Consider the following 21,596-nt stretch of genomic DNA (forward strand, 5'->3'; position numbering starts at 1 on the left):
TTCTCAATTTATTATTGCATTACATATAGGAATTAACTCGACTTTTATTTTAGTTTATTTTCATACATACACTTTAATAGCAAAATATAAATGTGTGTGTGTTGTGTGTGTGTAGTTGTAAACATCTTGAGAAACTTATGAATAGGTGGCAATTAATGGCGCTTGAAGTCTTTAATTACTTTCAAACCGAAAGCACATTACTGGCAAGATATTGTGAGTTTTAGAAAACCAACCACATAGTAACTGAATATATAAAGGTCTTGGACCCATCCCTACAAACTTAGGCATAGTCACATAATAAAAACAAATCTTAAGGAATATATTTACAGGAAATAATTAAATAACGTACAGTTCCAATTACTTTTTGAAATAATTAAAAAAGTAAAAGAGAAAAGTAACGGAATGCGATCAGAGATTTAAGTAAATTGTGCATTGTGCTCGGGAATGTGACATGCTGACAATTGCCTCGTTAAAAAGAGAACATACAGAATATATTGAGCTATTTTGTGATGAGATTTAGCAACACATGCTAGATGGCATATACCCTACATAGATGCTACATTTACACGATACGATGGAAAACCGTAATTTCGAATTATTAAATGGTATTATTATTACTGATAGGTCCAGATACAATTAATCCAGTTTAATATGAATGCCTGGATACTTGATAATATAACAGGATTTTTTCAGGATTCATCTAAACGTAGTCAGTAATGGAAAGCTATACGATACAAGCAATCTATATTGATTGATGCGCTGCTGCATTTGGGCATACATTAGAGGTAGTAGCTACTGAACAAACTTTTCTTTTCATTTGGTAAACATTTCAAATTACGCCTCTAGAATTCTCTTGCTTTTTGTCGCTCACTAGCCATCGTCATCATAGTCATCGTCATCCTCGTCGCTTTCCTGCAGCATTGGTACAGCAGTTATGGTTAAGTCACGGCTGGCGAAATCAAAATTGATTTCGCATAGCGCTGCAGCCACATCGCTATCAATTCCACCAGTATCTGGATCAGCATCAGCATCGACATCACCATCACCATCCGCTTCGTCGTTGCTCATGTCATCCTCATTACGTATCACATAGAGGCTCTCTTCATCATCGCGTGCTCGCTCATATAGAAGACAATGTTTGCGCTTGGCATGGCGGAGCACGTGATCCTTGCGACGTGAACGGTACTCGCAGGATACGCATTTGTATTTCTTTTGCTTCAGACAATATTTACGGACATGCTCCTGCAGTTTCTGGTGTGATTTGTAATAGCGATTGCAATGTTTGCACTGCATAAAAGCATCCCTCGAGACACCAGCGCCTACGGTCAAGGCACCCGGCTGTTTTCCGGAACGCGTATTTCCATTGTTGCTACTGCTAGTTGCGTTGGTGTTGTTATTGTTGAGATAGCCGTAGTAGTCATTTAAGGCCACATCGTGACTGTTGCTTGCATTTGTTGTGGTCGTAGTTGTAGTTGTGTCCACACCCAGAAGACTGCCCAATATAGGGTATATATCTATTCGTTATCGCATTGCATCGTGGAGTGCAAAATGAAATAAAAAGAAAAAACCAATAATGAAAATAAAATAAATAAGCCAATGTTATAATTTAAATTAAATGTGGAAAAAATATTTAACATTATACTACTCTACCCACTAAATGATGAATATTGTTGGCCTAGACATTGGTTGTTGGTTGTGTGGTTGGAGTGTCTGGTAATTTGTGATGGTGGTTTATTAACAATGAACACAGCGATGAGATCGACGCACAAACACATGAAGTAGTTGCCGAGTTATGATAATGGTACTGATATTTGGTGATGATAATAAATGACGCAATTCCCGTATGCACATTTAGTAATGCCACTTAAGCGCGTTCTTGGAATAAAAGAAGAGCCAAATAAGTTCTATATACATACACAGCACAGATATCATAAGGTATATCATTAAAAATTATAATAACAACACAAAAACAATCAATTAATAATAAAATCAATACTCAAGGTGTCTGTTTTTTTGTGTTTCCTTTTACCTACAACAAAACAGTATTTAAAGTACATACACATATTAACAATATATTTAGTACTAGGTTTTCTCAATACAATAAACAATTTCGCACTGCTCCCGAAGTAAACTGTATTTGATGCAGCCACCTTGGTCAAGCATAATGGCATCGGCTCCTCAATTGCAAGTGGACGGCATCTAGAGAAAGAGAAAAACGCATATTAGTTTTATATTTTAACAATGTTTTTAAGCGTTGAGGCCGTTTGTAGATCAAAAATGTAGCTGCCAGCAAAATGTTGGCTGTAAGAAGAAAGCGTTTTAGGATTTAATTAGAGTTATTTGTGACAAAATGCTTTAAAAAAAGTGAAGAAGATAACTAACCTGAAAGTATAAAAGAATTCAGTTCAGCTTTAAATATAAACATCCCTTTATTTTTAAAAATTTTTTTATATATTTAAATTTAGTTGGTTTCCAGTTTCATCTAAACAATTTAATCGTTCACCTGCTTTACATTTCTCTTCATACATTGTATTTGAATTGTTTCACAAATTTTAAGGCGTTTTTCGGCTTTACATTGAATTGTTCTTCATAGGATATTAATTATTTTCAGTTTTTAGTTATCAATTTAATTTCATTAAGCACACTTTCAAAAGGACCAATAACAACAACTGGCATTTAAAATGTTCAATTGTCATTTGATTGAATGCTCTATTATTTTCCTTTCAAATTATTTGTATGTATATTTTTTAAAATGTATATATATATGTGTATGTTCGTTTTGCTCCTTTTGCGCAACTGAAGCCGTGTTATCAAATACAATTTGTTCATTCTAATGTTTATTCTTTAATAATAATGTTTTCGTATTAACAAGTTTGAATATGTGTTATTACAATTGTTTGCTTTTTACTTGGTGTGAGTGATTTCTATTTAGAATTTGCTATATTCATAAAGGGTATAATGCCTATGAGGGGTTCGTAAAAGTCGTGCCTTACATTGAACAGCAGTTAACAGTTAGATACAAAAACACGTTATCGTTTGCTACGCTTTCAAAAAGCGTGCTATCACTTATTTTAATTAATTTTGTTTATGCGTACGAGCTACTGTGTGATTTGCATTACTTATAGTATTTCCCCAATGTCGCAAATTTGTTTTCTATGTGATTATGTCGTCTAGGAGCTATTTATTGAAAATATAAACACAAATATGATAGTTAAAACGAACTTAAAATTGCAATAATTAACAAAAAAGCAAGGATGCATAACTATATGACTAAAAAACAAACCGTGTGAATTCATATAAATTTATATATGTATTTTTTTATTATTTTGTTGTTGTTGTAGTATGTGTGTGTGTATGTGTGTTGTGGAAAAGAAAAGCCCGTCCAATCATCACTAACTATTTGCCCAGCTGGCCTGCCCATGCCCTTCTTTCCGTTTCACATTACATGTCCTTATCAATCACAATTAATCACATCGATTTATATATTTAATATTTTACCATTTACAAATATATATAAATATATTTTACATTCACAGCTCCTGTTTACAACTTTTTTGTTTGCGCTTGAAAATGTATCTTTCCCCCAAATATGCGCCATACAAATCGTTGATACATATGTATGTATGTATGTATGTGTGTATGTATGTGTAGGCTTATGTTCAATCTGATTTCAAGCTTAAAAACGTATCAGCAGAAAAATTTGTTTGTTTCTTAATACAATTTCTCAAAAAATATGTTTGTTGCATACAGACAAAAGCCCTTTGTCAAACTTTGGAATCTAAAACATAAATATCTGCACGGCGCTTTTTGTTACAATTTTTAGCTCTCGTGTCTACCATAAACAATAAACATCTTTTCATATTTGTATAAGTAGTACATACTTTACGTTCATATCTGTATATTTAGTATGTGTTTGTATATGAATGGTACACAGATATCTGTATGTTGTGATTGTATCAAAATATTCAGTTATTCTTTAGTTTCAATTGTTCAAGTATTCAAGCCCAAAGCACTGTAATGTTAACTTAAATAATTATTAATTTTCATCGTTGTAAATATGCACTACCTATTACATTATTGTATTTTATATGATAGAAAACATAGCTAGTTTTTTTTATGCGTGTATCTGTGTGTTAGTATATTTGTTGTTAATAGAATTTTATTGAATTTATCACATGCTTCCCCCTTTTTTTCTCTTTACACTTTACCTATACGACTCAAAGCGTGCCAGAAAATTGCCTTACATTTCCAAATACTACTAATTTAGCATTGAAAACTTTGAGTCCATCACATGAGCTGTTGATAAATTAAGGTATCTTGTAATTAATTTTGTTTGATTTACATTTTTAACATCAAATGAAACATTACAAATGTTGTGTGCTTAAAAGGTATTAAAACATACAATGTATAATTAAAAACCACAACCCTAATAGACAAAGTTCAATAATTGAGAAGATTATTTTTTAACAAATGATATATACAATAATTAAATAGTTCAGATTGTGAAAATTTGTATTGCAAGCACTATTAAAGCAAGGTAATTAACAAAATAAAACCAAACTCAAACTGACTAGCGCCAAAGCAATAATATAGTATGATAATAATGGTAGTTCTAAAACAAATATTTATACGTAATTAGAAAACCCTAAACAAAATTTTATACAACTCAATTTTTTATTAAAATACATCTATTTACATGTAAATATGCGCATATTTCACTTCGATCGATAACAAATAACAAATTTGAAAGTTTAATTTTCCTCACATACTTCGAATACTGACCGACAATTACTCTGTTAACTTTTAATATATAATTTTTATTTTAGCAAATTGTTTACTAAAAAATCGTCGAAAAAATTATTTGAAATATTCGCATTGATTTTCTCTGCCATGTTTTGTGCCAATTCAACTATATTTGGATTTTGTACAAATTATCTTTTATCACATTTTTGTGGCTCAAACTGCTCAAACGAAACATAATGCGCGCCCTATGGGTTTTCATATAAACGTATCTAAGAAATTGTGGTTTATATCGCTTATTAACGAATCAAATATTTGTAGATATCAATAGCTAAAAATCTTTTGCTACTCTACATATGTATGTGTGTGTGTTTGTCTGTGTGTAGCATATTAAAGCACAAAAAGTATATATAATTATTGATATCTAAAAATATATATATGTATATATATTTCAAATATATATTATATGCATTAATTATTAATTAAATGTGTAAAACTAAACATTTTAAAACGAGGTTTCAGTGTTTATGGTTTAAACAACATTATTTCGTTTGAATTTTGAAAAATTATGTTCAACATATAGTTTTGGTTTATTAAAGACAAGAAATTAGAAAACTATTAATTAAAACAAGGACTATAATCTTTATATCACATACCAATTATTTCTCGTAAACTTGACTGACTGTGACTCGATGCGAGTTTTGCTTGACCCTCTGCATTTTATTTAAATTTTAATGCCAATTCTTGAATGCGTATTCGCACATGCCTGGTTTTTGTTTTGTTTTTCTATACATATAGTATATATATATATATATTTTTTTTTTAGTTAATTTTATATCATGCATTTCTAATGGTTTATGTGTTGGCTGGGCTGAGGGTGAACGCGTGCCATACTATAATAATTTTGCGATGATTTATAACACATTATATACATACATATATGTACAATAAGTATGTATATAATAAAAAATTGATTTTTTTTCTTTTTGGTCAAACTAAAATTCCCACTATCACATATCGTGTTTGTAAATCATAATACACATTAGAAATAAAAACGAATTTTTCTTGGAATGAGCACAAGCTAAATTAAATAATTGTTGTGTTGTTTTAGAAAAAAGTCTAGAGATCGTTCCGTTTCTACTATGAACTAACTATAATTTTATTTAATTTTTCCCTCTCATATATATATATATATTTTATTTATTTATTGGCACGCGCACACCCAATGATTTTTTTTTTTTGTTTAAAAAGAAAAATGCCGAGCACACTACTCTTTGAGGTTTTAGTGAGTGCATAAAAAAAAGAAACAATATTTTTAACAAACAATTATAAGTAAACTTTGCGCAAAAGTTTGTTTTTTTTTTTTACTGTTTTTTGGTGCCTGTTCTTTGCTATTGCACAAAACTTAGTTTTGTTTAAGAAAGGATGATTTCCTTTTGTAATATATATATGTATGTATATCTGTAGGTTTAAGTCTAACTTATTTGCCTTTTCTTGACTGACTGACTGTTTGATACTCTATAATTCATAGGTTTTCTGCTACTAAGTTCATCTATTAACCAAAATTGAAGCGCGTGAGAGTGTTCGACAATGGAGCTACGTTCTTCCTTCCCTCACACTGACGAGTCACTTCAAGTTGTTCATCATTCAAGTCTTAGTATAGCGTTTTGTCTCTTTATTTAATAATAAATAAGAGTCCCAAAAGGTCAACACTAATATTAATTTGAATGTTGCAACTCTTGCTTTATACGCTCCTTGCTTTCAATTCTGATTCTACATAAAATGCATATTTTCCCCCATTTGTTTCACAATAAAGAAAAATCATTGAGATCATTGAGTTCTTTTTTTAAGGCCTTCACATTTTCGAATAATGCAACACACCGATGCAATACTCGTTACACTCTCACGCGCTAATTATTTCGTCAATTGCAAAAAAGCAAAGTTCAACGTCCATTACAACATTGTCCTCTCTCTTTACTCATTTCCTTTCCATTACTTTCATTTCGTTTCCCCACCAAAAGATCGCACAAAATATATTTAAATTGCGTTAAAGGAATAAACAGAAATTAAAATTTAAAAAAAAGAATGGATTATTACATTAGAAAAAACTAAATATTTTCTAGCCGTTAGAATTTGTTAGTGTTTCGTTTATAGTTATATACACATACTATGTATATAAGGCGTTGCTTGTATATAAAAAACGACTATAAGTTTCAAGATCATTTGGAAAATTGCTCAAAGGCATGTTCCTGCTTTGTCCGTACACTTGACTGGACTGGACTGGACATCGGATGCTGACTAACAAATTTCCCTTATATGTGATTTATTTCACAATTATCACATAACAGCCGCAACGTTAAAAGCTAAATGATCAGTTTTCAATAGCTGGCATACGTATCGTTTAGCTTTTAGTCCGTCTTATTGAATGAGCGATCGGCTGGCTGACAGCAATCGGCTGCTGTCTGAGTCTAGGCGGACAACAACAGCAACAAGGTGTTATTGAGGGCGACAGCAACGACGCCCTTAGGTTGCTCCCCCGAGGGATGTCATTCATGTGGGTTGTGGTATCATCGATGTTGGTGCGTGCGCATGTGCAGCACGAGATTATGTTTGTGCTTTGACTTCTTGTGACAGATGGGGCACTCGAACTTGGGTTCAACGCCGCACTCGAACCGCACGTGTCGATTGAGACTGTGCGGACGAGCGTAGGTGTTGCCACAACGATCGCAAGCGTATGCGCCGCCCCAGGTACTTGAGGTGGTTAAGTTTGAGCCACCGCCGGCAGCACTCGCTCCCGTACCGCCTGCAGCAGCGACCGCTGCAGCAGCAGCCGATGTTGAGGCGCCACTTGTTGAGGCACTTGTGTTGTTGTTGCTAGCCGCCACCGCAGCAGCAAGAGCAGCGGCAGCACTGCTCGGCGATGTGACTACATCCGAGGTAGTTAGCGCCGCCGACGGTGGCACCCCACAAGTAACGATGCTCGCGCTGCTGCTACTGTAACGTCGCATCGGCGCCTCCTGGCACGTTGCTGTTCCTCCCGTTGCAGAGAAATTCAGCAGCGGAAACTGCTGATGTGGATGGGATATGGACATCGGCAGGGATCCTGAAGGCGCCTGGGCAGCGGCTAACAGGACTTTAGCAATATCAATGCGCAAATCGCAAGGCTCCTCCATGATGTCATCGTCGTCATCGTCGTCATTGCTATGACCGCAATTGTCGTTGTCGCCATTATTGCCGACACGTCGAGGCTGTAGCCCCAGCATATGCCCAGCGATGCCTTGAGAGGGCGTGACACGACCGCTGCTTCCCAATCGCTCATGCTCGGTATCATTGGTGCCCATGCCCGGCTCGAACTTAATGACCCGGGTGGGCGTTGCGATCGGGCTTGTTGGTGGACTAGACTTGAGGCCACGTATACTGAAGCGTCGATGCGTCGTCCTGGAGAATAACCCTGCGTCATCAGGGTGGCGTGATTATGCAAAAATATAAAAGAGACAGAGCAAAGTTAAAAGTTTAATTGGGTGCTTATGTTTAAATCGTTTGAAATATGTATATATAAGAGCTGAATGTCGCTTCCCGCCTAATAGAAATTATAGAATCAAAAAGAATTTAAGTGATGATGCTAAATAGTAATAGATAAATAAATTAAATATATTACCGTGATATTATTATTTTTTTTAGATTTGGCTTTTGCACATGTAGGTTAAAAGTTGTTGGTTTCTTTTTTGGATCTGTGGCATATTTCTATTTAGTTACATGGTGCTATGCATTGTTGTGTGTGGGGTGTGTGTATGCGTGTATGTGTGTGTCAATGTGCGCGTTTGTGTGAGTAGGCTGTAAAATTCAGCTTAAATTGAAAATAGATGTGAGGGAACGTATATTAATGCTTTTTAAGTGTAACATTTGGTATAAAATTAAAATTAAAATACATAAACAAAAATGTGAAATATCTGAATTGAATAATAATTGTACATCTGTAAACATCGTCTAGGTAAATTTTATTATTTATAGGTTAAATGAATTTGTTTTTAACTTATAACGTCAAACATATATGTATATATACATATGTATGTATGTACGTATGTATAAACATATATGTATGTACTATATATGCGTGTTAGTGACAAATTACACTGAATTCTAAAACAGACGTAACGATTTGGTTGCGACTACACTGTATATAAGTAGATGTTATACTTGTATTAATAAATAAAGTCGAAGATATCTACATTAAAAAGTATAGAAATATGTATATCAAGGATAAATGCAGCCCAAAACCGACTGGCTGCTGCAGATCTTGGCGTTTAAAGCCCATTAGTTTCAATAAATACGCATGCATTTGTAATGTCTAAAAAGACATACTATAAGTAATTCCATACAAATAAAACAAAACTACAATTTATAAAAAAATTAATGAGGTTGGCATAATATCGATTTTACAAACAATTCTTTTTTACAAGCTAGGTTGGTTTTTCATTATTATTTTTTGTTTTTGTTTTTTTTTTTTTTATAATGTATAAACAATTTATTGCTAATTATATTAATATTAACGTAGAGGGGATATACACTATGGGCGTAAAGAATTACGATAAAAAAATGGTAACTTAAAAAACCTTCAAAATACATAGCAAATAAGAGGCAAGATAACAAACTACAGTTCTAGAAAGTCAGTTAAGAGGTATCATTCAGGCCATATCCCGACAAAGTCTGTCCCACAATCACTCGAGAATATGGCCGACTGTCTCTTTGTCTAACACATAGTTTATAAGGGAAATTTATGTATATGTATAGTATAGTATATATGTATATATAGTTGTACAGATTATGCATTTCTCTAGTTGTATAGTTGTAGTTGTTAAGCATGCAAACAATAAGGGCTACACCATAACTGCGATGTAAAATCGTGTCTGTGTTGCAGCTTCATACATCTAAATACGTATAGTAGTTTTTGCCGCAGCGCATTTATAAACATCAACATCGCATTGGCGCACCGACCAACATCCACCTGAAATAAAGAACTGATTAGTATGAGTTCTTATTAAGTGTTTTTTTTTTTTTTTTGTGTTCTTGTCATAATTCAAGCATTCGGGTTTCTTTCGATTGGACGGTTGGTTGGGGTAGACGGGAATTGGTTTCATTTGATGAAGGTTGACGAATGATGAACTGGAGATGAGGTATGGGCGTTTAAATTAAAATAAGTACAACAATTGTTTGTATTTGTTTGACATTTCCTTTTAATTGTATTTTGAATGTTTGTAATACATGTAGCCGGCAAATTTTACGATTTTGTTTAAATAATACAGAAATATTTATGTGTAATTCGCTTTTATAGACTATCGCATTTACGTTTGTTTTCTGTGTAACATCGCAGAGGTATTTGTTATTTGTTTCTGTTTTCATCAAAACTCTATGCATAACATTTACATGATGTTTCATTCTTCTTATGGCAAGAATTTCATTTTTTGATAGGGAGAAGTTCCCCATATGTATTTATATTTATGGCCTATTGCAAGTTTGTTGCCAACACATCGTTCCTTTTATGTATTGCTAGGCCTACAATCGTTATGGCCAGGATTGCGGTGTCTTTAAATCTAACAATTTTTTCAACGCGTTTTAACACACAATTGAGAAAAGCTGATATTTCGATATTTAAGTAAACATTATTTATAAATATAATATAATTTTTTTCTAAGTTTCAAAATATTATTTAAAGATTCGTTCCGTTTTGACTAGATCGTGTTATTTTTAGCAACGCAATAATCCATCTAAATGAAATTTTATCCAAATCAAATAAGGTAAATCTCTTTTTTATGGCTTAATAGGCGGCATTGCATCTTCATTTTATGTCTGTATATTATTTAAACATAAGTTGTCCTTTTATAGCACACATAGACCAATTGCTGTGACTAGCTTTTAGTTGTTGTAGGGGGGGGGGGGGGGGGGAAATATACATACATATATTCTGAGAATTTGCTAAAAACAAAAACCATTTTCTCGGTGTATTACATCTATGACTACGATATTCCGATATTTTCTCCATAATTGAATAAAATTAAATTACAGAACTATGACTTGGGGTTTTGTGCCCTCAGATGTTTCCTTATTACGTACGCAGTTTGAGAAAAATTTTAATTTAGTTAAAGTCGAGATGCTTTTTACATGCTCAGTAGTTACATTCTGATGTAAACGGAATTGCACTGCACGAACGCTAAAAACGAATGAAAATTGTTTTGTACTAAGACCACAGAGAAGCGGCGGCCGATATATCCCCCATTCAAATAATTTTACTTAATAATAGGCGCGACAGCCAAGCTAAGATGATTAAAAGTTTGTACAAAGTAAAATGACCTGCTTGCCTAGAAATCGCATGCGTTTTAACATAAATAAACCAATTTGCATTCGTTTTTGAAACATCGCTCTCTATTCCTTCTGGAACACTAACGTATAAGTACTGCTCTTCTTTTCTTCATCCTCCTTCTCTCGATCGCGACACTTTGTATTCAGATGGCGCTTCAAGTTGCTGTGCACATTTGTCGCGTAGCCGCACATTTTGCTGCAGAAATATCGCGGCGGCAGACCACACTCATTTTTTAAATGACACTTGAGACTGTTCTTCCACTTGTAGGTGCGATTGCAGTTGCGACAGACCCACGGTTTTTCAATATCAGCATTGTAGATCATATCCTCGGAATGTTCAAGGGACTCCTTGCGCGTTCGTTTGTTTTGCACTAAGATGCGATAGCGATTGTCATCCGTGTGCGACCACTGCAGATTCAGGTTCGATGCATCCATAGGCACGCCCATCTCATTGGTCAAGAGTGTTGAGTTAGCGGTGGTTATGGTTGTGGCGCCGCTAGTACCCGCCCCCAATGTCGGAAGCTTGGGAGCCGGTATAGTTGTGATTGTGGCTGGTATTGTGGGCAATTTGATCTGAACCGACTGACTGGTGGGCTGCAGTTGTAGATGCTGCAAATGTTGCTGCTGTTCCAATAACTGTTGCTGCTGTTGTGCACTAAGTACGATTTTCTTTACACCTCCACTATCCGAACTATTTTTAGCAGTCCCTGCTGACGTATAATCGTTGCTACTCCTCTGTTTGTCACTGGATTGCTTTTTTGCATGCTTCTGGGTGGCCGCTGCTGTTGTCAGGAGGTCGTCATCATCGTCTTCGTTGTCTAGCAAATAACTGTCCTCGAACTCTTCATTCTCGATCTTGACTGCATCGTAAGTCCAGGACAGCGGACTGGCCAGTTTCAAATCGTAGTCAAAGGTGTTCTCATCTTCGATAGCCTCATTGCAGACTTCATCCCCATTGAGCGACACATTGTCCGGATTCTCAATCTTAACAATTACCTCTGTCATGGTCTCATCGATGCTGTCTAATTCGACGCCCGCTGCCGCCAAAGCAGCTGCTGATGCCGGATCTACGTTGCAATTAGTGAATGTATTTTTCTGGCCTGCCACATTTGCTGGTGTAATGCACGCAATGGTTGTCCTCCCGATGCTCCCAATACGCGTCACGGTCTGCGTCTTCGGATTACCGGCTGTCATACAAGTTCTGCTCTTGTCCACAGCTTTTAGTGGCGCAATAATGGCGGTCGTTTGCGATGTGGCGCCCCCAGTCGCAATATTTGTTGCTGCCACAATTGGTGTTGCAACTGCCGCCGTTGTTGTTGTAACTGTTGCCATAGTTGGAGCCACATGATTAGTTGGATTAGCCGTGGTCAGTATGTGCTTGCTGGTCGTAGTTAGTTTGTCTGGCATTAAGCGAGTTAGTTTTTGTTAGCAGAATTTTGTTTTGATTTGGTTAGGCGCATGAAAGTAGAAATTGTATTATAAATGTTATGTTAGTTATGATTCTATGACAGCTTTTAAATGGTATGTTTTAAATGTTGTTAATAAAAATCAATTATAATCAATCAAAGTAAAAAAAATGAACTCTGTGTGAATGATTTGTGTGGGCTAGTGAGTGAGTTGCTCCAGCGCTGTGGCCGTTACAAAATAATAAAAATAAAATCTGAAAAAAGACTGTAAAAACGAAACGAAGAATTTAAAAAGAATTATATATATCAAATAAAATGCATTTGGCAAATTTGAATAAACGAAAATCAACGAAAATTCAATGTTATTTTAATATTCAATAAGTACCTGCAGCTTCTCCACCAGTTGTGCTAACAATAGCAACTCCATCAGCACTCTTTGCAATGATCGACTGATCAGCCAACATGAGCCAATTGCGGACCCTAATACGAGATTCACCGGATTCTGGAGTGCCATTTTCATCTGTAAAAATTATACAAAAGATGGTCATGTTAGTGCTAAAATAAAGACATATATTATTATTATTCCTAACACAATGTGTACCTAACTTTTTTGGCCTCGTAAAATTTGTTTATATTTATTTATATATTGTACCAGTTACACTTTCGTTAACATAAAAAAAAATCAATATCGCCTACAAATATATTAAATAAAAAAATAATACTTACAAGCAGTAATTAAAACGCTAGTGTACAATCAAAAAAAAGGCGCTTTAAAAAAACATAATAATAATCATTAGAGGGAGGGGAAAAAAACGATCAATTTGAACGCAGTATAACAAACAACATTGTATTGCGTTTTATTATTACATGGAATTGTATATTTTTCACAATAAATTGGCTTTTTTATATTAATTTACAAAATGTTTACAAACGACGCTTTGAAAAAATTTAATTATGTATATACTATATACATATATATCTAATATATATGTGGCATTCTTGATATAGTACGTGTATGTATGTGGATATGGTAAAAATATGAATATAACGCATGTGCAGTAAGCTAGACATACACAATTGCGGTTTAGACTATTCGTAATGAGTATTTGAGTTCTTATTAAGTTGCTTCCTTTTGTTAACATACGTATAGTATAATTGTTTCGTATTTTTTACGTTTTACGTTTTCCTAAAACTAAACAAATTGTTCAACAATATCATTTCAGAAAAAAACGTAAAAATGTCAATGTTTATCATTTTCGTTTTACCTGAAAACTTTGTGATTGCTTGTTTCTCGCTTTTTTCTTCTTTTTTTTATAAAGTTAAAAGCTTAATGGTCTTTATTCTTGATTGTATAAAAAACGCTAATTGTAGTCCACCAACACCGCATTACTAACAAATATTTTAAGATATTTCATAATTAATTTCTTTTGTATGTATATAGAAAACTTGCCATCACTAAAGTCGACATTCGAGATTTTGTATTTTAAATATTTATACATATACTATGTGTGTGTGTGTATTTTTTTTAAAGGCTCACAGTTTTACTGTTCGCATGTCTTTTTTTGCGGGGGAAACCCCTCAATATTTTGTTGTTGTCGAGAATGTTTAGTTTTGTCACTTGTGTTTTAAAGCTTAGATGTTTACAAAAAAATCATAAAATAATATTTAATATGGAATGTTGAGTAAAAAGAAAAGCAGAAAAGATAACGCTAAATAAATTATGTAACACATATTTTTATATACTCGTATGTATGGAATACATCGATTCAATAATAATCAATAAATAAGTGCATGTGACGTATTCTGGCGGTGTTTTGCTTTGTGTATTTACTTTTTATTTGTATTGTTTGTTTAACAAATCTGTGACTTTCCTCATAGGCATCACAGGCATCAATCAATGTTCACGCTCAACAGATCAGATTTGTGGCCTGTGAAAACCCACTAAGTACCTGAGTTTTTATGTGAACCATTATATTTTTGTGGTATGTTCTGCATTCGCACACTTTTCACTTGACACAACTTAAATTCAAATTAATAGCTATATTATACTACATGTACGTTATATGGCTTTTAATATAGGTATGCATGTATTTTTTTTATTTAAATATAGTTCATTTCAGCAACAAAGTGCAAGCTCGATAGATTTGCGCATTGAGTAAGCTTCATATTTTAGTTTGTCTTTTTTGTTTTTGTTTGTTTTTTTTTAATTTCGTTGCAATAAAGGCACTTTTCAAATTATTATTATTATATTCTTGTCATCAGCTTGTTTTTGTTTTTTGTTTGGAATTCATGTCCCTTATTAAACAAACAAGCTTGATTATCTTTAAACTCATTTTGCGAATTTGCGGTTTATAATATCTTATGAAAATTTGAGGTAAATTGTTGTCTAAAAGTTAAAGCAAAACGTTAAGATTATACCCTTTGGCCGCTGCGGTTTAGCGTAAGCGGTTTAATTGAACAACAGATTGACTGTTTGACTAATATTGTGATTACTGTTCGGAACTATGGAAAAACTAAGTGAATATGGTACGTAATGTTTTGTCTAGGTTTCGGCACAATATACCGTTTGCCAAAATAAATTATGAGGTGCTCTATGAACTAATTAAACTGATTGTACTCCTTCTGTGTATTTAAGCTTCAAACGGTTTTAAAATAACTTAATATCGTACGAGAGAACGAAAGCTTTACAAAATATCCACTGAGTTTTAGGTGCTGATACGCAAAGTTTTCACTTTCTAGTACCGCCAACTGGCTTAACTTAAATGTCTGTAGGTACTTAAAGATTTATATGTCTATCTAGCTATAAATTGGGTTTTATTGTACAAACTGTATCTTTATAGTTTAAAGCTTTTCGCAAGCGAAATGCGGAATGCTGCTAAATGTTACGAGTGCGTTTTTAAACTGTGTAAAATCATTTTACTAATCACTTTGCTGCTTTCTCAAATATAATTTTTACAAAAATTAACGGTTTACCCAAACGTGCCGATTATCTTTAAACATTTAATAACAATATTTATATATAAAAAAATATATATTTTGAAAATGGCGTCTATTGTTGTTCATTGCAACAAATTGGTTTTTTTTTCTTTTCTCTTTTTTAAATCGAAAACTTCAAAATTCCAGCCTTGTGCATTTCTTTACACTTAAAACACTACTCTTTAAATATTAATTTGGCACACCGATTCCGTATTCAAATAAGAAACCCCGAGCTTGGTCTGTGTGTGTTGGCTTGTGATTGTTTGCAGATTTTGTCTGCAGTTGAAAAAAAAAGTTGTTTTCCTTTTTTAGTCCCTGATATTTTGTTGTTTAACGTTAACGTTAGCGCGTTTTAAACTCAATTGAATTGTGCGGTTTCTCTAAGAGAAATGTTGTTGCAACTCTGCTGCATTAGCCGCCAAGGCACCCGCTGCTGCTGCAGCTGCTGCAACAGCTGCCACCGTTGAGCTGCCTCCGCTATCTCCCTCTAGTACAACACCGCTCGTAAAACTCTTCACGTCCTCTAATTTGAACTTCTCCTTATGCATTCGCTCCATATGCCGGCCAATGTGCATCTTCTGTTTGGCTCGATAGACGCAGAATGGACACTGAAACTGTGGCTCCTTGCCACACTCCCACTTCTGATGATTGCGTAGCGATGATTTCAATTTATAGACACGTCCGCACACGGGACACGGGTGTCCAGCACCATTATCAGCGCCACTATTGTTGCTGCTGCCACTGCCAGCATTTGAATTGCTTCCAAGAGTGCTGCTCAAACTGATACTGGCATTGCCACCGGCTCCACCGGTGTTTCCGCTTATGAGGTTATTCATAGCGCTGATGCTGTTCAGTATATTAATGTGACAGAGTCCCGGAGCTCCGCCCACATCGGCGAAGGTCACAGCGCCACTCAAAGTGGGCATATAGTCGCTGCTGTTGCCATTACCGGCGCCCAAATTGTTATCGTCACCATAGCTTAGATCGGTCAGATTGCCACTATTATTGGCGGCCGCTTGCTTCTCAGCCACGGCCTTAAGCATCAGTGCTGTGGCCTCCTCTTCGGTAAAATGCTTCAGCTTGCCCCCGCCATTACCTTTGTGATGCTTCTCAGCGACAGGCAAGTTGCCGCTGCTGCCGCTGTTGCTACTGATGCGTGGCGTTGATGCGGCACTGGGTTCAATTTTCAAACTCGAACTACCCTCTGTGGGCGTCTTGCGTTCACTGGTCTCTGCTGATAACTTAATGCTGGCGCAGCTTTGTTGCTGTTTGTCCACCGATAGATCGGTGGGAAAGACAAGCGGTTGGACGCCCTCGCGTAACGTAACCAGCGGCATGGCCAGACGAGCATTCCATTCACTCCAGGTGAGGCCGGCAATGCGTGTAATACTCAAATCTGTGTTTCATTTTCGTGGCATATTCATTGTTTTGGGAATTTGTCGGTTTTGTGTTTAGTTTTGGTGCAATTAGGTTGTGTTGTTGATATTATTATAAATATTATTTTATTATTTATTTGTTAATTTTTTTTTTTTTTTTTTTTTGGTGTAGCAGCATACAAAATATGAAAATAAAACGAGAAAAGAAAAACAAAAGAAAAGAAGAACAAAAATCAATAGTAATACTTTGACTGGACATATTAAATTAAAATGAAAAAACGAATTTAACAACAAAGTTCAAACAAACTTAGCTTTAACAATATAACTGAAATTAACATTAATAGAGGAAGGTAATGCGCACACATTTAGAAGCGGTTAGCCAACGCCAAGAACTAAAACTAAACACGCAAGAGAATGAATTTTGATGTAACGGCATGGATTTTGTACAGAAAGCGATGAGGAAGATATTTGTAAATGAAGTTTACAATAGTTAAAATATTATTTAAGCTAGGGGGTGTAAAGGCGTTAAGGATATGGCATACAACAATTAAAAAATATCTTAATGTATGGATTACTTGTTGCTTCAAAGAAAAAACATTAATGCTATAAAAATTAGGAAAATAAACGCTTCAACTTGAGCAAAATTAACGCCAATTAGTGCAGGTGTAAACATATTTATTATATAATAATTATAAATTAATAAAAAGACAACTGTAGCTGCGGTTGCACTGGGGTAACTGCATATTAATACATAGACTCCCATGTTGTGTATTGGGCTTGGACATCAAACGGCGATTTGGGCATTGGAAGCGATTCTTTGCAGGTATTTTTTAGTGGTATGCGGAACTTTTAAGTAGGATACGCAAGTGTATATATACATACTATCTGTATGTATGCATGTATGTATACAATAGTATCTATGTATGTATTTAGTTTGTTTATAATTTGTTGCGGCTGTTGCTTTCGTTTACATAACTTAGTAATACTACATAGGTTAATAATAAAAATATGCATATTACAATTAAAGCTGTCCAACATCCTCAGTCGGTACAGGTAGATTCCATTCGCTTCCACGATGACGCATCTAATACACTCATACAAACTTCTTTTTTTTTAAATCTAGAAAAAGAGAAATATGTTAATTGTGCTGCTCTCAAATATTTTCAGATCTCCGTATGCATTTAAAGCGTTACTTTGTCGCTGTTGCTTGCCACCGTCACCTGCAAAAAGAGAAATATATTAGTAGTGGTTCGACACAGTTGTACTACCAGCCCAGTCTTGCCCAATTATAAAAACATTTCAGTTTTATTTTTCACTCTTTATTTTACAGCTATTTCGAAAATATATTATTTGTATTTATATAAAGTTATTGTATTGATTTAAAATTACATAAATGTTAAATATATGTATATGTGTATATATTGTTTTTTATCGAATTAGTTTATTGCATAATTATTTTTATTTTTTGAAGTGCGATGTTGCTTGAAAATAATTGAAAAAACTTGCATGTTGTGATTTACAATAAAATCTTTCGTTTATACAAACAATTTTACTAAAGTATTATATTTAAAAATTTTACTTCAATTATTTTCCCGTTTTATGTTACACAGGTCGTTGAGGGTGGCGGCTCTTCTCCAAGTCCGCACATGGTGGAAAATGTCAACATATTTGGGGATATTGTGATTTCTTCATAAAAATGTGTTTCTTTACAACATTTAAATATTTCTAATTTCATAATTTGCAAAAACAACTTTTACATATATATAGTAAATATATAGTAATATAAAGCCTCCAATCAGACATCATTTGCTTTTCAATATATAGTTCATTTAATTATAAAAAACTAATATGTGAACATTCTTCGCATGCTATACCATATAGCATTTCAGTTTCACTAATATTGTATTTGTTGTTTGTTTGTTTGTTGCGAAAACTTTCAACTTATGCTAGTTCTAGTAATTAAGAGACACCACGTAAATATAAGATATTTCTGTACGTACAATGTATGAAAAAACAATTTGGATAAACCTATTTGCATAATTTTTTGTGTTATTTCCATGAAAATACTTGCACATCTTTTTTTTTTCACTATTTCACTTGTTTCCAACACTTATTTTGTAATTTCAAAATACCGTAACGCAATTACGGTCATGTGAAGACATAAGTTAAAGCTCTAAATGAATGAAACAAAGATAAAGAACAAAATCGATTTGACGAGAACTTAATTTTAAATGATGAAATATAAAAGAACTATATAATATTATTAGGCAGAAGAGTTACAAACAAAAGAATATTAAGCTTAACAAATTAATCAACAAATAAAAAGGTTGCCATGAAATCTTCGGCTCGTAATGTGTTGCACTTTCTTCGCAACAATACTGTGCAGTACAGTATAAAATATAGTATAATGTAAAATGTGGTACAAAAACTGTACACTATAGCCCATTACAATCAACTTTGGGGAAAAAAGCGAAATAATATAACTGGTCAAATTGAAAAAGTCTTGCTTAAAATATATGTATGTGTTTGTTGTTCTTCCTATTTAGGGTCCTTTCTCTATACACTCACGTTAATATTTCCGAGTCATTGGTTCTTTAAGCCTTGCGCCCGCGCTTGCTCTCCAGCTGCGGCTTCTCTGGATGATGTTTGCGAACATGGACACCTAAGTTGCCACGCTGCTTGGCCTTGTAGGTGCAATATGGGCACGGATGGCAAGGCTCTTTGCCCCCGCATTCGACATTTTCGTGACGACGCAGCGTCGATTTCCAGCGATATTTCTTACCACAATGCCTGCACACATAGCGTGATTCGGGATCATCACCAGGCCCCATGGACGAGTCACTCAGCGACAGTTCGTAAGTCATTCCTGTGTGATCGCCAGCACCATCCGATTCCTCCTTCATGGGGCGAGTGGTGAGTATAGTGTAGCTCTTGCTCGACTCGTGTACGCCAAGGTCTTCGGGTATTATCGTTTCGACGCCATCGTCCTGCTCTTGAAGATGAAGATGCTGTGTGTGCTGATGATGTTGCTGCTCTGATTGCTGTTCCTCTTGCACAACGGTGGCCTGATGCATGTGATGGGTCTGCAACTGAGTTGAGTGGATGGTGTGGTGTGATTGTGGAAGCTGTTCATGTTGATGGGCATGTACCTCTTGAAGTTCTTGCGGCTCGTGCTCAATGGTGGTTATGTGTGTTTCCCCGCCCGATGTTTGCATATGCTCCGTTATCTCAGAAGGCGCAAATCCAATGCCAATTTTTGTGCCATCCGGCAGCTCAATGTCATCGATTTCGGCATACTTTACCAAGTCACTGATAATGGCCGCCGAAGCATTTGGATTGTTCAAGTCAATCTCGCTAATCTCATATTTGGTGCCATCAGACATTGCATGTTGTTGATGGATGGCTTCGTGGGTCTCCACAATCTGCAGATTGCTCACGCCGGGCCCAATAATCTTGCCGCGTGAGTACCGAATGCGTGAGCCTATGCTAGGCTTTTGCTCGGCTATTTGAACATTACGTAAGCCAACCAGATTGATGGTCTGGCCCGAATGAGCCGTAATTATGCTTTGTACTTGCGCATGAGTGGGCTGTGCCACCTGCAACTGATGGTGGTGCTGTTGTTGGGAAGAGGTTTGTGGCACCTCTTCGATTTGGTGTTGCTGCTGCTGGTTAGACTCCTGCGGCACATGATGTATGATATGGTGTGGATGTATTATGGTGGTAGTTGTGGCATGTGGATGCGCTGCGATAGTTGTTGATGCTGGTACGATTTTCTTGATATTGATTAGTTCTGTAAACGCCAAAAATTTCACAAATTAGATACAATTTTTCGAGTTTATTAGGCTATTAGGCTATTATGATATTGATATCGATCCATCTGTTCCAATATATGTACAAACAAAAAAGACTCTTTATTCGTAATTAAAATTAGTTCAATCGCGTTGCACAATAAAGTAAAAGACCAAAGGAAGGTAAATTATTTTTAAATCGAAATAAATTATAACTTTTTCTTTGGGAAAATAATAAAATAAATTATCACAGCTTTTTCTTTCGAAAAAAGGGCGTATTTTGGATCAATGATCAATTGATGAAAACTTCTTTGAAACTAATATTGAATGCCATTTATTGAATATCAACAATCCATCAAACATAAAGACTGACTTACCACACTCCGTTGATGGCAATTTGATGGGGGTATTGGTTAATGTGGTCAACGTAGGTTTTACATCGGTGTGTGATGCGGCTGTCAAGAGTTCCGTAATTGTGGATGTTGGCTGTCCAGCCGGTCCAGTAACAGTGACTGCTGCTGCCTGTTCCTCATCGACTCCGGCACTGGCGCCGCCTATCTTGGCTGTCGTAATATTTCCCAGCTTCTTAACGTGCAGCACAAAGCCATCCTTATTTTGTGTGATTACAATGTCATTGCTCTCCAGCAGGCAATCGTCCAGTTCGAATTCATCATGAGTGCCCTCGGTTTGCTCTGATTTGTCGTGCTTGGAGGCTGCAAACAAATGTGACACGGGCGCATGACATTCAGTGATTAAAATAAGTGGGATGTCAATTTTCTTTACGTTTACCAAGTCTTTACTCGTTCCTAGTTTATCCTAGTTTATTGCTCAGCTCATAAACTTGTTGTCTCTGCTCATTCTTTATAATTTGATTTTAGTTATAACTTATTTTATAGCTTGGGAAAAAAAACAAGCAATCAATTTTGTGCATAGGATTTTAGTGCTTAAATAAT

At 35.1% G+C, this 21,596-nt stretch overlaps 1 protein-coding gene across 11 annotated transcripts in view; it reads right to left on the reverse strand.

Annotated features, from left to right (window-relative positions):
• LOC115634485 (longitudinals lacking protein, isoforms N/O/W/X/Y) overlaps nt 1–21,596 on the reverse strand; it is a 64,125-nt gene that overhangs the window by 8,457 nt on the left and 34,072 nt on the right. For 3 of the 11 annotated variants that reach the window (XM_030532221.1, XM_030532223.1, XM_030532224.1), the window contains exons 6-7: nt 21,021–21,356; nt 18,759–20,645 (exon numbers count right to left, since the gene is read on the reverse strand). The exons of 4 other annotated variants lie outside the window; for them this stretch is intronic. In XM_030532221.1, coding sequence (XP_030388081.1) covers nt 19,450–20,645; nt 21,021–21,356 — 1,532 coding nt within the window. In that variant the 3' untranslated portion in view covers nt 18,759–19,449. Of the gene's footprint in view, nt 1–80; nt 1,515–10,855; nt 12,498–12,640; nt 12,769–12,888; nt 13,024–15,550; nt 16,876–18,758; nt 20,646–21,020; nt 21,357–21,596 lie in introns of those variants that run through there. 4 more of the 11 variants (XM_030532225.1, XM_030532239.1, XM_030532232.1 and 1 more) reach the window with 4 other exon arrangements.

The sequence above is a fragment of the Scaptodrosophila lebanonensis genome, unplaced genomic scaffold, assembly GCF_003285725.1.
Source record: "Scaptodrosophila lebanonensis strain 11010-0011.00,11010-0021.00 unplaced genomic scaffold, SlebRS2 tig00000001-arrow-pilon, whole genome shotgun sequence".
In the NCBI taxonomy this organism is placed as follows: Eukaryota; Metazoa; Arthropoda; class Insecta; order Diptera; family Drosophilidae; genus Scaptodrosophila; species Scaptodrosophila lebanonensis.